At 34.4% G+C, this 13,237-nt stretch overlaps 2 protein-coding genes across 2 annotated transcripts; both read left to right on the top strand.

Moving 5' to 3' along the window:
• The first annotated feature begins 2,376 nt into the window (after positions 1-2,376).
• LOC104101426 (cytochrome P450 CYP749A22-like) lies at positions 2,377-4,887 on the top strand. The gene is made up of 5 exons (XM_009608867.4): positions 2,377-2,694; positions 2,897-3,120; positions 3,201-3,433; positions 3,533-3,908; positions 4,394-4,887. The coding sequence occupies exons 1-5, from the start codon at positions 2,409-2,411 to the stop codon at positions 4,820-4,822; spliced, it is 1,548 nt and encodes a 515-aa protein (XP_009607162.1). The 5' UTR covers positions 2,377-2,408; the 3' UTR covers positions 4,823-4,887.
• Positions 4,888-8,069: 3,182 nt separating this feature from the next.
• LOC104101427 (cytochrome P450 CYP749A22-like) lies at positions 8,070-11,510 on the top strand. Its single transcript, XM_009608868.4, has 5 exons — positions 8,070-8,600; positions 8,697-8,920; positions 9,013-9,245; positions 9,797-10,163; positions 10,898-11,510. Exons 1-5 carry the CDS (start codon positions 8,330-8,332, stop codon positions 11,324-11,326), a joined length of 1,524 nt encoding a protein of 507 aa, XP_009607163.1. The 5' UTR covers positions 8,070-8,329; the 3' UTR covers positions 11,327-11,510.
• Positions 11,511-13,237: the final 1,727 nt, after the last annotated feature.

Below are 13,237 nucleotides of genomic sequence, written 5' to 3'. Positions count from 1 at the left end.
AAACAAAGCAATCAAAGGAATAATGAAAGGCTACTGCTCCAAGGGAGAAAAATAGAGACAGAATTAATTGCATTCTTCCTCCCACCAGCTTTGCTAAATAATTGTGTTTTTAAAGCTTTCGACCTGACCATAAAAGTTTTCTAATGACACTATTCCAATAACTCAAGACCAGAACCAACTTAAATTACATTGTAATTTTACGGATGATTATTCAACTTTTACTTTGTTACATCGAAGTCACTAAATTTTTGAAACTTTGCTACTTTCTTCCTCCTTTATTCGAGGTAGAAGAAGACAGTGCAATAGTTGACTTATTAGACAGCTTTACTCATATCACGAGAGCTTAAAGGAGCTTTGTCTAATTCCATGATCTTAATCTGTCCATATGTCCTTGTATTTGATTTTCAAGAAAGGAATTCTTTTTATTTCAGAGGCGGATCCAGAATTTTAATTTTATGGATTCAGGATTATATTAGAGCCTATTTTAGTAATACAGTTAGAGTCTGCAGTACCATTTGAAAAGTCTCATTTTAAGGCTTTTCACTTTGAAATTCCTTATCCCATTTTTCAAGTTTTTGCTTCTGGAGCCACTCCTTTTCTGAGCCTGCAAGTTCAAGTGAGCGTTACTGCAGTTCAAGAATGACAAAAAAGGGTTGTGATAAGCTGCAATGGATTGAAGTGAACGTCAAATAATTAATGCTGTGACTATTGCAACTTTTGCAGCTTCTTTAGGCTTTGTCTGAAGTGAATGTCTTCATTCGAAATGAATAGACTTCAGCAAGCTATGTTGCTAAGATTCTCCGAAAATGTCACGAGGTCCATGTCAGATCCTTCAAAAGTAATGCATTTTTGAAGGATCTGATACGGGTGCGGCAACATTTTGGAGAGTCCGCGCAACATAGCCAGCCAACAAGTCGATACTTACGGTCTAATAGTTTGAAGATCTCCTATCCAACCAAGATTATTGAACATGTTTCGATTGCCATTTAGCTCAAATGACAAAATGAATGAATATTTCCTTTTTAAGTACACGTCTCTAATACATTTATATAGTCACTCCGGAAACCCTGTTACATATATTAGTATCTACATATAGGTTAATTGGAAGCCACTGAAACAACCTTAATACTTTAAAAGCTAATAAATCTACAGAAAAGAGCTAAAACTACCCCTAACCTATTCGCTTAGGTTTAAAAATATCCTTCGTCCACCTATTTTGTAAAAATTGCCCCTAACATCAACTTTTCGGCCCACTCATACCCTAGAAACTAACGACCCTATTTTGATTAAGATAATTTTTTTATTACTTATTATGTGTCAATTTCCTAATGGCTTAAATTAAAACCTCATTCCACATCCTATTAGCCCGCTCCATAACCCAAAATATCCATACTCGACCCATGACCGGCTTTTTAAAATGCCTTAACTTCACCTCTCAACTTCTCCTCTTTCATCCCTACCCTCCCACTCTATATTTTCTCTAATCATCCTCCTCCATGGCCAAAGTACAATAACTCGCCATTGGTAACTGAGGACTACCGTCGGCTTCAACTTTAAGATCTTCACCCTTCAACACCCACGGATCTTCCTCTCCCACTCAGATTTTTCGGCCTTAATTTAATTTTTAAATTAATATTTTTTTGTTAAATCAATTTTTTGAGTGAAATCTGGTATTCTTTGGAATTAAATTAATGGTTCATTTAAAGATTTTATGGTTTAATAAGTTATGTTTCCGCCAAAGTTATATTTTTTGTACCACCATGTAGCTTTTTTGGAGTTCGACGGCGGTGATTTGGTTAGGAAACTGTTGGCGGAGATTAAGTTGGGAAAGAAAAACAGGGAAAGGGATAAGGTACCAAATAATAAATTAATAAAAAGAAAAATATGAAATTTTGATATATGAAACCAAAATAACGATTGGATCATGAGTCCGGTATGGAATCGGGTGTTTGAGGGGCTAAAAAGGGATTAACGAGTTGGAACGACTAAGATGGATTGCGAGTGGCTTATTTACGGATCAGTTCTGGGTTAGAGTGAGATTTTTAATTTTGACCAATAAGCAATTGCCACATCATATATAACCAAAAAAATTTTATTCAGCAAAGGTCCGTCAGAAATAAGGGCATGAATGAGCCAAATTTTTAACGATGAAGACAGTTTTTACAAAATAGGTGGACAGATGGTATTTTTAAACCCAAACGAATAGGTTAGGGGCAGTTTTGGCCCTTTTTTGATAAATCTAATATCACTCCAGTAATGACAAAGCTAGAATCTACATATATCTGTCTTTATTTTCAACATATAGATTCCTTACACATCATTGTCACAAATCTTGCTTAAATGGAATCTCAGAGTTAAATAGAGATAGATTTCACTCAATTATCAGATCATAACTAAACTACCTAAAGATGGATTTAGGAGGAATTATCTTAATCTTCCTTTTCAGTACCCTCTGCCTCTATCTCCTTTGGACAATCATTAAACTCCTTTATTTAATATGGTGGATGCCACTTCAAATACAAAATAGAATGAGTTTTCAGGGAATCAAAGGCCCCCCTTATAGCTTTCCCCATGGGAATACCAAAGAAATCTCACTAATGAGAAGCCAAACTATGGACAAACCTATGATGGATATTTCTCATTACATTTTCCCAAGAATTCAGCCTCATGTTTACTCTTGGACAAGGATGTATGGTAAGTAAACTAGGTTAAATTTGATGCACAAGTGTGAATATTTGTTACGGTAGCACTGTAGTTTAACCCGTGATAGCAGATAAGTTACCACTTTTATCAGTTTACCTGTAATTACCTTATAAGTGACCTGATAGTGTAAATAGCGCATAGAATTTAAATTTATCTCTTAATTGTTCGTTGCGTTTGCTTTGTTTGGTGACAGGGAGGAATTTCCTCACTTGGCATGGCTCAAAACCATACTTATTTGTTACTGAACCGGAGCTTATCAAAGAAATATTGGCCAACAAAGAAGACTCTTACCCAAAAATGGACATGGAAGGCTATGCTAAAAAACTACTAGGGAAAGCACTTATAACCAATGAAGGTGAAAAATGGGCAAAAGTAAGAAAACTAGCCAACCACACTTTCCACGCCGAAAGCCTGAAAGTAAGCCTTACAATATCAGTATTTCGTCTTAAAAATGTTAAAGTAATGATCTTAGTATGAATGGATGAAATTATGTACAGCGTATGGTGCCAGAAATGAGTGCAAGTGTTCAAACAATGCTAGAGAAATGGAAAGAACACGAAGGAAAAGATTTCGACGTGTTCAAGGATTTTGGACTGTTAACAACTGAAGTAATTTCCAGGACAGCATTTGGAAGCAGCTATATGGAAGGAAAACATATTTTCGAGATGGTGGCAAAATTAACTGCAATAACTGTCAAAAATATTTACAATGTCAGATTTCCTGGAATCAGGTAATCAGCATTATAGGAAACAATAGATAATACTAATTGATGGAATTTACTCAGGTCGTTGCTCCTTATTCATGATTATTGGTTTCTTGGATTTTGCAGTATGCTAATAAGAACAGATGATGAAATTGAAGCAGAGAAACTTGAAAGAGGAATCAAGAGCTCCATTCTTGAGCTAGTAAGGAAAAGAGAAAAGGTAAAAGATGGAATGTTTGAGAATTTTGGGACTGATTACCTAGGACAACTTATGAAGCTTTTGCACGAACCGGACACGAACAAAAGTATCACAATAGATCAAATGATCGACGAGGTCAAGGCATTGTATGGTGCAGGACATCTTACAACTACGAGCTTACTTGGCTGGTCTGTTTTTCTCTTAGCACATCATCCAGAATGGCAAGAAAAAGCCAGAAAGGAAGTGTTCGAATTTTGTGGCCTTAGAACTCCAACTTCTGATGCAATCACAAGGCTAAGAACAGTAAGCAACACTCATATTAAATTGTGCGATCATTTCATTTAAAAGTTTAAGCTGTTAGAGAGACTACTCTTTTATTTACTTAATTATATTTTCGACACACTCCTTAACATGTGGGGCCAGTTTTTTGTCGTGGCCAAGCGGATGAAATTCTTTTAGATAATGGATGGCCATGGGACTTGAACATAAGATCTTTACCTGCTCTGATACTGTATTGAATTGTGTGACCATCTCATCTAAACGTTTAAGCCATTAGAGAGAACACATTAATATTTACTTAATTATATCTTCGCCACACACCCACATGCTGACATGATATTTTTTCATAGGCCAAGCACATGAAAATTCTTTTTGATAATGGGAGACGATGCCTGCTGTGATACTGAATTGAGTTATATAACCATCTTCTAAAGTTTTAGCTATTAAAGAGAGCACACTTTTATTTACTTAATTATATTTTCAATAGTTTCCTATTTGGTTTCTTGCAGATGAACATGATACTTAATGAATGTATGAGATTGTATCCTCCGGTTATTACAATGACAAGAAAAGTTGAAAGAGAAGTTAGACTAGGGAGCATGACTCTTCCTGCTAACATGACAATTTTCATGCCAATTTTGGCACTGCACCATGATCCACAAATCTGGGGTAAAGATGTTCATATTTTCAAACCCGAGAGGTTCGCAAAAGGGGTGGCTAAAGCAACAAACAACAACGCAGCATCGTTTTTTCCCTTCGGATTGGGACCTCGTACTTGTGTTGGTCTGAATTTCACAACAAATGAAGCAAAAATTGCCTTGTCAATGATTTTGCAGCGTTATAAGTTCACTCTGTCGCCTAATTATGTCCATTATCCTTCTGATATTTTCATTTTGACTCCCAAGGATGGAGTTAAAGTTGTCCTTGAATCTATTTAGGGTATATCAATGTCCCTAAATAATGTACATAAATAAAAGTTTTGCAAACAAAGCTTCTGAATTCACGAGTTCCAGTACTTTCGACGCGAATCATAAATTTACGTATAAAATTTACTAAAACTATAACAAATGGTAGGTCTAAGCCCATAATTTTAAAAATGCAATGAGCTTAATGCTAAGAACCTTAAAAGTTGAACTAATAGAATTTAAATCCGGGATTCGCAACAAATATTAGTGATTGCTTTTATAAGTCAAGATATCACTACATTCAGACACAACTATACAAAGGCAAGACTGCTTAGAGAAGCTAATGATTTGAATGTCAATAGGAGAAGGACTGCATGTTACTTGCATAAATACCAATATTAACAAATTGTGTACCATTATTGATTTCATATTATCTTAGGTAGGACCATAATGTACTTGAATAAGCACCCAATATTAACAGGTATAGTACCATTCTTGGATTCATATTATCCAGAGGCGGACCTACGCTGGGAGGTGGGGGTCACCGGAACCCGTTAACCTGGCAAAAATACAGTATGTATATTTTATATCTATATATATATCCAGTGAGGACCCCTTAAATATTTTAAGTGTGCCCACTAAACACAAAAGCTAGACAGAAGCGTTGGTTTAAGAAAGCACTCAAAGTGCCTTCACTTCCTTGATGTCCCAAGTTCGAATCTTATCTCCTACAACCTTTATAATTCTATTTTACTTTTACTTTATTTTTAATTCAATTATTATTTAATTACTTAGTAGTCAACCAGTTATAGTTTTATATCCTTTTCTGAATTCAATTATAATTTGATACTTCTACATAATAATAAACTTAATTAACCTTTATTTTTCAAATCCCCGACTCATTCAAAAATCCGAATATTTATTAGCCTCCCCCTCCACAAATAGAGTACCAAACTCTTCTGCCTCCCTTCAATTTAGTTAATTCTTTTTCAGTTCTCTGCATCTCTTCTAAATCCGATAGCCCTATTAGGTGTCGACAACGATGACTGATTTTGAGTCTCTTCTTCTTTGATTTTATTTGAGTCCGTTTTTTTCTTTTGAAAATATCACTTTAGTAAAATAATGTGCTACAAACTTTTTCTTTTCCGAAAAGATTCTTAGAGCTAGAAAGATATTATAAACATTTACTTTTTCGATTTATGTAAATTATACTCAGATTAGCAGTTGACTCTTGCATCACTTTGAGGAGAAAATGTTAAATTATATTTCAGGTATGTAATATATTATTAGTTAAGCAGAAAAGGTTTTTATTGATTCAATATTAATTTAGTCATATTGCTTACATATGAATGATCAATTGGAGCCGTAGATTATTGAAAATAGTCTACATAAAAAGCAAAAATAAAAGAAAGATCCTTCTTTGATTGAGAAGGAAGGATCCTTTTTTGATTGAGAAGAAAGATCCTTTGGTGATTGAAGAAAATGTTATTTTGCTTGGAATCGTTATTTTTAGGAAGTTCTTGTTCTTGTGAATTTAGATGACGTATTCTTGGCGAAGTTTAATTATTTTCAATCAAGTTCTAGTTTTAAGAGACAATGCCTCTCATTTTATAGATAAGTTTGACGTGGAATCACATAATCCCGACCCTGATATGAGCGGACGATGTACTTATTTTATATTAGTACCAAATTAATGATATTCGATAATATCGAAGTTTGTATTTTGATGATAGTTATTATGATCATTAAGTTTTTATAGACTTGAACACCGAACTTTATCGCTAGCTAGTACTTGGTATACTAAAGATGGTGCCCCCGCTATGCTCAAGTCCTGGATTCGCCTCTGATATTATCATAGCTTTTCTTATAACCTTTGTAATAAAATACAGATAAAGATAAAGAATATTAAAGCAAAGCGATCTTATAATTATGTAATCCTCACATACCATCAGCAATTTTTAAGATATGAAAATTAGATGGTGTAATATTATAAGAGAAAAAAAGTACGCATGGCGTTGCGTCAAATTTCCGAGGACATGACCCTTGATAGGAAGGTGTGGAGATCGAGCATTAGGGTTGTAGGTTAGGACGTAATCGAGTCCGGAGGTGAGGCTAGTTTGATAAAGTTGGCTTTAGACGGCTAGTGGTTAATGTTGTATTCACACTATCCTTCCGTTGTTCATAGCATCGCGGCTTATTTTCTGGTTTTGTTATTGCATTTCAATTATTTTCTAGTTCTTATGATGATGTTATTATTTATTTGGTTTCTGTTTGATGGTACTAATATATTGTCCCTTTCTTTTTCTTCTTGTCTTTTCCGTCTTCTTGAGCCGAGGGTCTTTCGGAAATAACCTCTCTACACCTTCGGGGTAGGGGTAAGGTCTGCATACACACTACCCTCCCCGGACCCACTTGTGAGATTTTACTGGGTCGTTATTGTTGTTGTTGTTGTATTAGTGATTGTCTATCATGATGTCTCCCTCACACAGTCATCAGCAATTTTTTGGATCGTATTCTAATGAAAAAAGGTACACACAATAATCATGTGGTCCAAGCTATGTTGTCCTGATTATGAACTCCCTCTTTACAATAATATTACAAATCTTGATTGTAATAAGAGTTGGCCCTTCAATCTTTTCCCCTTTTGTTCGTTTGTTTGTTCGTTTATTATTATAACTGGAATGAAGTTTAGCTTGTAGTTTTTTCAGGATGCTTTTAAGTCTGAAGATTATTTAGCTTTAGCACCAAGGTAACTGATGTATATCTCAATTATAAAGCACTAGCGCGTAAAAAAAAAAAAAAAAAAAAAAAACCTGCACACAAAGTATTGCGCATTCACGTAGGGGTTAGAGAAGGGGCGCACCCCATGGGGACGTGATATAGGAAGCCTACCTGATGCAAGTATCGGTAGCTTGTAATTACAGGAAATCTCCAAAGTTTTGGCCTTCTACTTTCAGGCTTGATTGAGAGGACATGCTCAAGTTTTTATTTTTATTTTGCACCAAACTTACACTTCAAATGGCCCAAGGAATCATCAAAAACACATATAGCGACTTAACGATAAATAATCATATACTATAGTACATAAAATAATCTTGAAAATCTATTTAAGTTAAAATAATATTGTGCATGTACTGAGAAAAAGAGAGATCATTATATCTAATTGTCTTGAGACTTCTCACTTTCAACCTCTTTTTTATATATGGAATTATTGTACTGCATTTTGGCATGAATTAATGCATTGTTGTCATTGCTGACACCTAAATTTCCATGGACCACACCATCTATTCATCTCAAATCTTTGTCAACAGCAAAACAAGAATATGGTGATGTTAGATATTACAATAGCTAACGTACGATTCAGAGATTTAATCCAAATTTGAAATGCTATTGATAAAGCCAAAGCCAGTATCTGAATTTATTTGTCTTCTAATTCAAGCTAATATTCTCAACCTTAGTAGAGTACACTAGAAAACCAAAAATTCTCAAGTCCATTATTCGATATCTGTATTCAGAAAAATCGCAAACACCATTCATCATATGATGATAATCATTCTCTCGAGTTTTCTTTTCATTTCTTTGTTAATTATCCTGTTTTGGATCTTTAAGAAGCTATGGTGGAGTCCGATTCGCGTACAATTTCTGATGAGATCACAAGGAATCCAAGGTCCTCCTTACAAGTTCCTATATGGAAATACCAAAGAGATTGTGGAAATGAAAAAAGACTCAATTAGCAAATCCATGGATCACTTGTCACATGACATATTTCCAAGAATTCTACCTCATGTATTTTCTTGGAAAAATCTCTATGGTAATATAAATGTTACATAATTTCATTTCAATGTACTTTTTACATGGTTATATAAACTACTGATTATATTTTTCTGTTTCTATTGTCACCTAATAGGAGAAAGTTTTCTCTATTGGTATGGACTGCAACCTGAACTAGTAGTTACTGAACCAGAACTTCTCAAAGAAATACTGAGTAATAGAAACAACAACTTTCCCAAAATAGATCTTGAGGGCTATTCCAAGAAGCTTTTAGGAGATGGGGTTTCGTCATCTAAAGGCGAAAAATGGACAAAAATGAGGAAACTAGCCAACCATGTTTTTCATGGAGAAAGCCTAAAAGTAAATTTCTTGTGCAATTCTTGAAATATATTACATGCCAAGTTCTCTGTTTCAACTAGTGCTAATTTTGTTAATGATGTTTGTAAATGCAGAGTATGGTTCCAATGATGATTATGAGTTGTGAGACAATGCTGGAAAAGTGGAAAATATATGAAGAAAAAGAAATTGAAGTGTTTGAAGAATTTAGGATATTAACATCAGAAATAATTTCCAGGACTGCATTTGGAAGTAGTTACTTAGAAGGAAAGAATATATTTCAGATGCTGATGAAGTTAGCTTTGCTAGTTTCCAAAGATGCTCTCAAAATTAAATTTCCTGGCATCAGGTAAGTACCTTCACAAGATCTACATAGAGTTAACTCTGTTTCTTGAATCAAAACTGAAGAATAATTTAAAAAGCTCAAATTAAGAGTAGAGATGAGTTAATTTCATGGATGTTTATTCAGCTTTTAATTTAATACACAAAGTTATAAAACTAATTTTTATAACAGAAAAATAAATTAACTTTACCTATATATCTTAGAAAAAATAATAAAGGCCAAAACAAAAAATGCCAAATAGAGCCATGGAAATACAATAAGTAGGCTTCGACTTCAGCAACTTCCCTTGCATAATATTATGGATATTATGTAAGGTGAGTTGCTGATATGATTGTAAATAGTAATTAAAATTCAATACATGTGGCATCCTGCTTGTTTTCTCCTACACCAGATCTAACATTTTTCGGTTTTGTATTTTCTATGATATATAGGCATAGTTGAGTTATCTTTTTAATTACAAAAATTAGTTTTATGTCTTTAGTACAATAAAATGAAAGTTGGATGACCATGGAAGAATTTAACTCATTAATCAACTTAATTGTTACATTTTTGTGTAGTCAAATTTGGAAAAGCAGAGATGAAATAGAGTCAGAAAAACTGGAGCAGGGCATTCGCGACAGCATTACTCGAATAATAAAGAAAAGAGAAGAGGAAAAGATTGGGGAAGAACATAATTTCGGAAGTGATTTCCTTGGAAAACTTTTAGAGGCTTATCAAGAAGATTACAGAATATCAGTAGAAGAAATAGTTGATGAATGCAAGACAATTTATTTAGCTGGTCACGAAACAACAACTTCTTTACTTGGATGGACAATCCTCTTGTTAGCTACAAACAAGAATTGGCAAGAAAAAGCAAGAAAAGAAGTTCTTGAATCATTTGGCCAAAAAGTTCCTACTGCAGATGGCCTATCAAGACTGAAAATAGTAAGCATTGAGGATTTTAATCACTTTTCCTGAATATTGCATGCATATATCTAAGGGGATCAGTTTTGACGTAACTCGTAAAGTTGTTGTCATGTGACCAAGAGGTAACGGGGTTCGAGCCGTTGAAACATCCTCTTGCAGAAATGCAAGGTAAGGATGCATACAATAGACCCTTGTGGTCCGGCCCTTCCCTGTAATTCGCACATAGTGAGAGCTTAGTGCACCAGACTGTCCTTTTATTGCATCCATATATCTAAAGTCGCATGTTGGTCATTCCTAACTTATGATTTTTCGGCTTATAAATATTTTGTTTGACCAAGAGTTTTACTATTCTATTCCTAACATCTTTTATAATGAAACCTTTTATTTTATATGTTTATAATTAATTAAAAGGCAACTTAGTCATTTTAACCCAAAATAATAGCTTAACTATCAGCACTTATAACCTGATACATTAACATTTAAAAGTATTTTTCTATCGCTTAATATTTCTCAATTACTTTTATGCTAAATAGTCTCCAAGGGCAGCTCGGTGCACAAACCATCTCGCATTCACGTAGAGTCCAGGGACGAGTCGCATCCCAAGAGAGTGTGATATAGGCAGCCCTATCCTGATGCAAGCATCAATGGCTGATTTCACGGCTTGAACCCGTAACCTATAGATCAAACGGAGACAACTTAACCGTTGCTCCAAGACTCTAAGCAGTATTTTTACTTGTTTTTTATCATTGTAGATGAACATGATTGTTGAAGAATCTCTAAGATTGTATCCACCAGTGCCATTCACCAAAAGGAAAGTTAACAAGAAAGTACAGCTAGGGAAGCTAACTTTACCACCTCAAATGCAACTTTACATATCACCATTAGCAGTTCAACATGATCCTAAAATATGGGGAGAAGATGTTCATATTTTCAAACCAGAAAGATTTGCTGAAGGAGTTGTTAAAGCTACAAACAACAATCCAGTTGCATTCTTGCCATTTGGTTATGGACCTCGAACTTGTTTAGGATTGAACTTTGCCATGATTGAAGCAAAAGTTACTCTTTCGATGATTCTACAGCGTTATATGTTTACAGTTTCACCAAGTTATGTTCACTCTCCTGTTCAGCTTTTTATGCTTCGCCCTGAGCATGGAGTCAAAGTCATTCTGCACAAGATTTAAGGGTCTCTTTCTCTATGTAAAGACAAACAGGAACTTGATTATTCTGATGTTTCCACTTTTGTATTGATCCTAGGTTTGATGGACGGCTAGCTATAATTATTATTTAAATTATCTGATAGCGTAAATATTATTTTTATAAAAAATTAATTAAGCCTGCAAATAAAAATCTGAATGTATTATTTGACATGTTTAATGTGTTTACCCTTTATTGTTACCTTGTGTAGTTGCATACTGACTATTCTGTCAAATTTGTAGAACCTTTTTGATTAATGGTATATTTAAGTATGTCTTAGTTCATTGAGTCGAAATTCAAAATATTCCTAAAGAAAAAAAACCGGAAGCACTAGTAATTACTCCCTCCGTCTCATATTAACAGTCGTAGTTACTAAAAATAGTTGTCTCAAATTATTCGTCATTTTAAAAGTTCAAGAGGAAATTAATTATTTTTTTTCTTTTTTACGCTTAGTAATAATTGTTCTTGAAAGTGGAGATAATAGAATAAAAAAGAGTAGAATAGTCCAATTTCTTTCCTGATTAATATTATTTTTTAAGAGACGTGTAAAAGAGAAACACGACATATAATATGAGACGGATGGAGTAAGAGAGTTAGTTGCCTTGTAAGTGGGATCTGTGCATCTTAACCCAACCAAACACACAGAGACAGACACAGATCAGCCAGTCAACTTATACAGGAAGCATAACAAATACAACAACGGAGAAAGTTTGAAGTAAATCAAAACAGAAAACATGATAGGAAATGCAAAGAATTAAGACAACACTTAAAAGATGAAGATCGTTGCACGAAAAATATAGACTAGAAAGATTGTCCTAACAACAGCACATAGTGATTACCAAATAGTTAAATACGAAACAAGACAGGGTCATGACAGGCAAGCAACCAATTTAAAGTAAACACAAACTATGAAATTAAAACAACACTCCATTTTAATTTCCATAACAATCTTAATTAGCTCTCTTTTGAATGGTAACTTAATCACGACGAAGGTTGCGGAAATAGCCAGGAGGATCACGCTCAAAGTCATCCCTGTAAATGTAATAATTCCTCCCTGGAGCTTTCATCATTTTCTTGTTATTGGCTCGTTCGTTCGAATCTCCATCGATTAGCTTGCTCAAACCCCATCCTAGTAAAGCTACACCTGCTACTAAGGCTAGCTTTTTTATCACTTCTTCTGGTGAATCTGTGGCAGCAGCAGACAACTGCTCCACATTTTCCCCAGCTTTTCTTTTGTTTGTGTTCTTTGTAGTGCTTTCAGAGGAACCCCAACAACAGTAGTTGGGGTTCTGTAGAGTACTAATAAAAGGAGTTGCATTTTACTTTTGACAAAGAAGCGTAATTTATAAAGACAGACTATAGAGGTCGCATGCAAATTAAACTGATGGATTAATGAATGTTCTTGAATTAAGTGTAAAAGTAGATAAGATGTTGACGGTCCCTTTCTCTTGCCATTATTTCCTTTTGGAGAACTGAAAGGCAAAAGGTCTCGGAAATTCTGCAATAAATTAGTTGTACACTTTGGGGAATATCAATAGTCAACTATAAGGAGAAAAGGAATTTATCAAATTATGAATAATCAATACTCGACCGATTTGCCTTTTTATTTTGGTCCAAAATAAGTGTCCATTTATATAATTTGAATTGAATCCTTATAACTTTCTTTCTGTAATTTTGTGAAATTGCAGCTATATCGTTGGCTTGATAGTCAGGGTAAAATCGGTTCATATTAAATACTCGAATGATAGAGCGACACGTGAAACCGGGGATATACGAAAGACGAAGCGAGTAAAAATCAAGACAGAGCACAACAACTTCGGTTGGCATCGGGTAGACCCCGAAGGGAACATTATCAACGAGGGCAGACAAATATTTGCCACTAGATGACTTTCAATGAA

Source organism: Nicotiana tomentosiformis, chromosome 10 (assembly GCF_000390325.3).
Source record: "Nicotiana tomentosiformis chromosome 10, ASM39032v3, whole genome shotgun sequence".
Classification (NCBI taxonomy): Eukaryota; Viridiplantae; Streptophyta; class Magnoliopsida; order Solanales; family Solanaceae; genus Nicotiana; species Nicotiana tomentosiformis.
The sequence above is the reverse complement of the archived record's forward strand: the minus strand, read 5'-3'. Positions and strand labels throughout refer to the sequence as shown.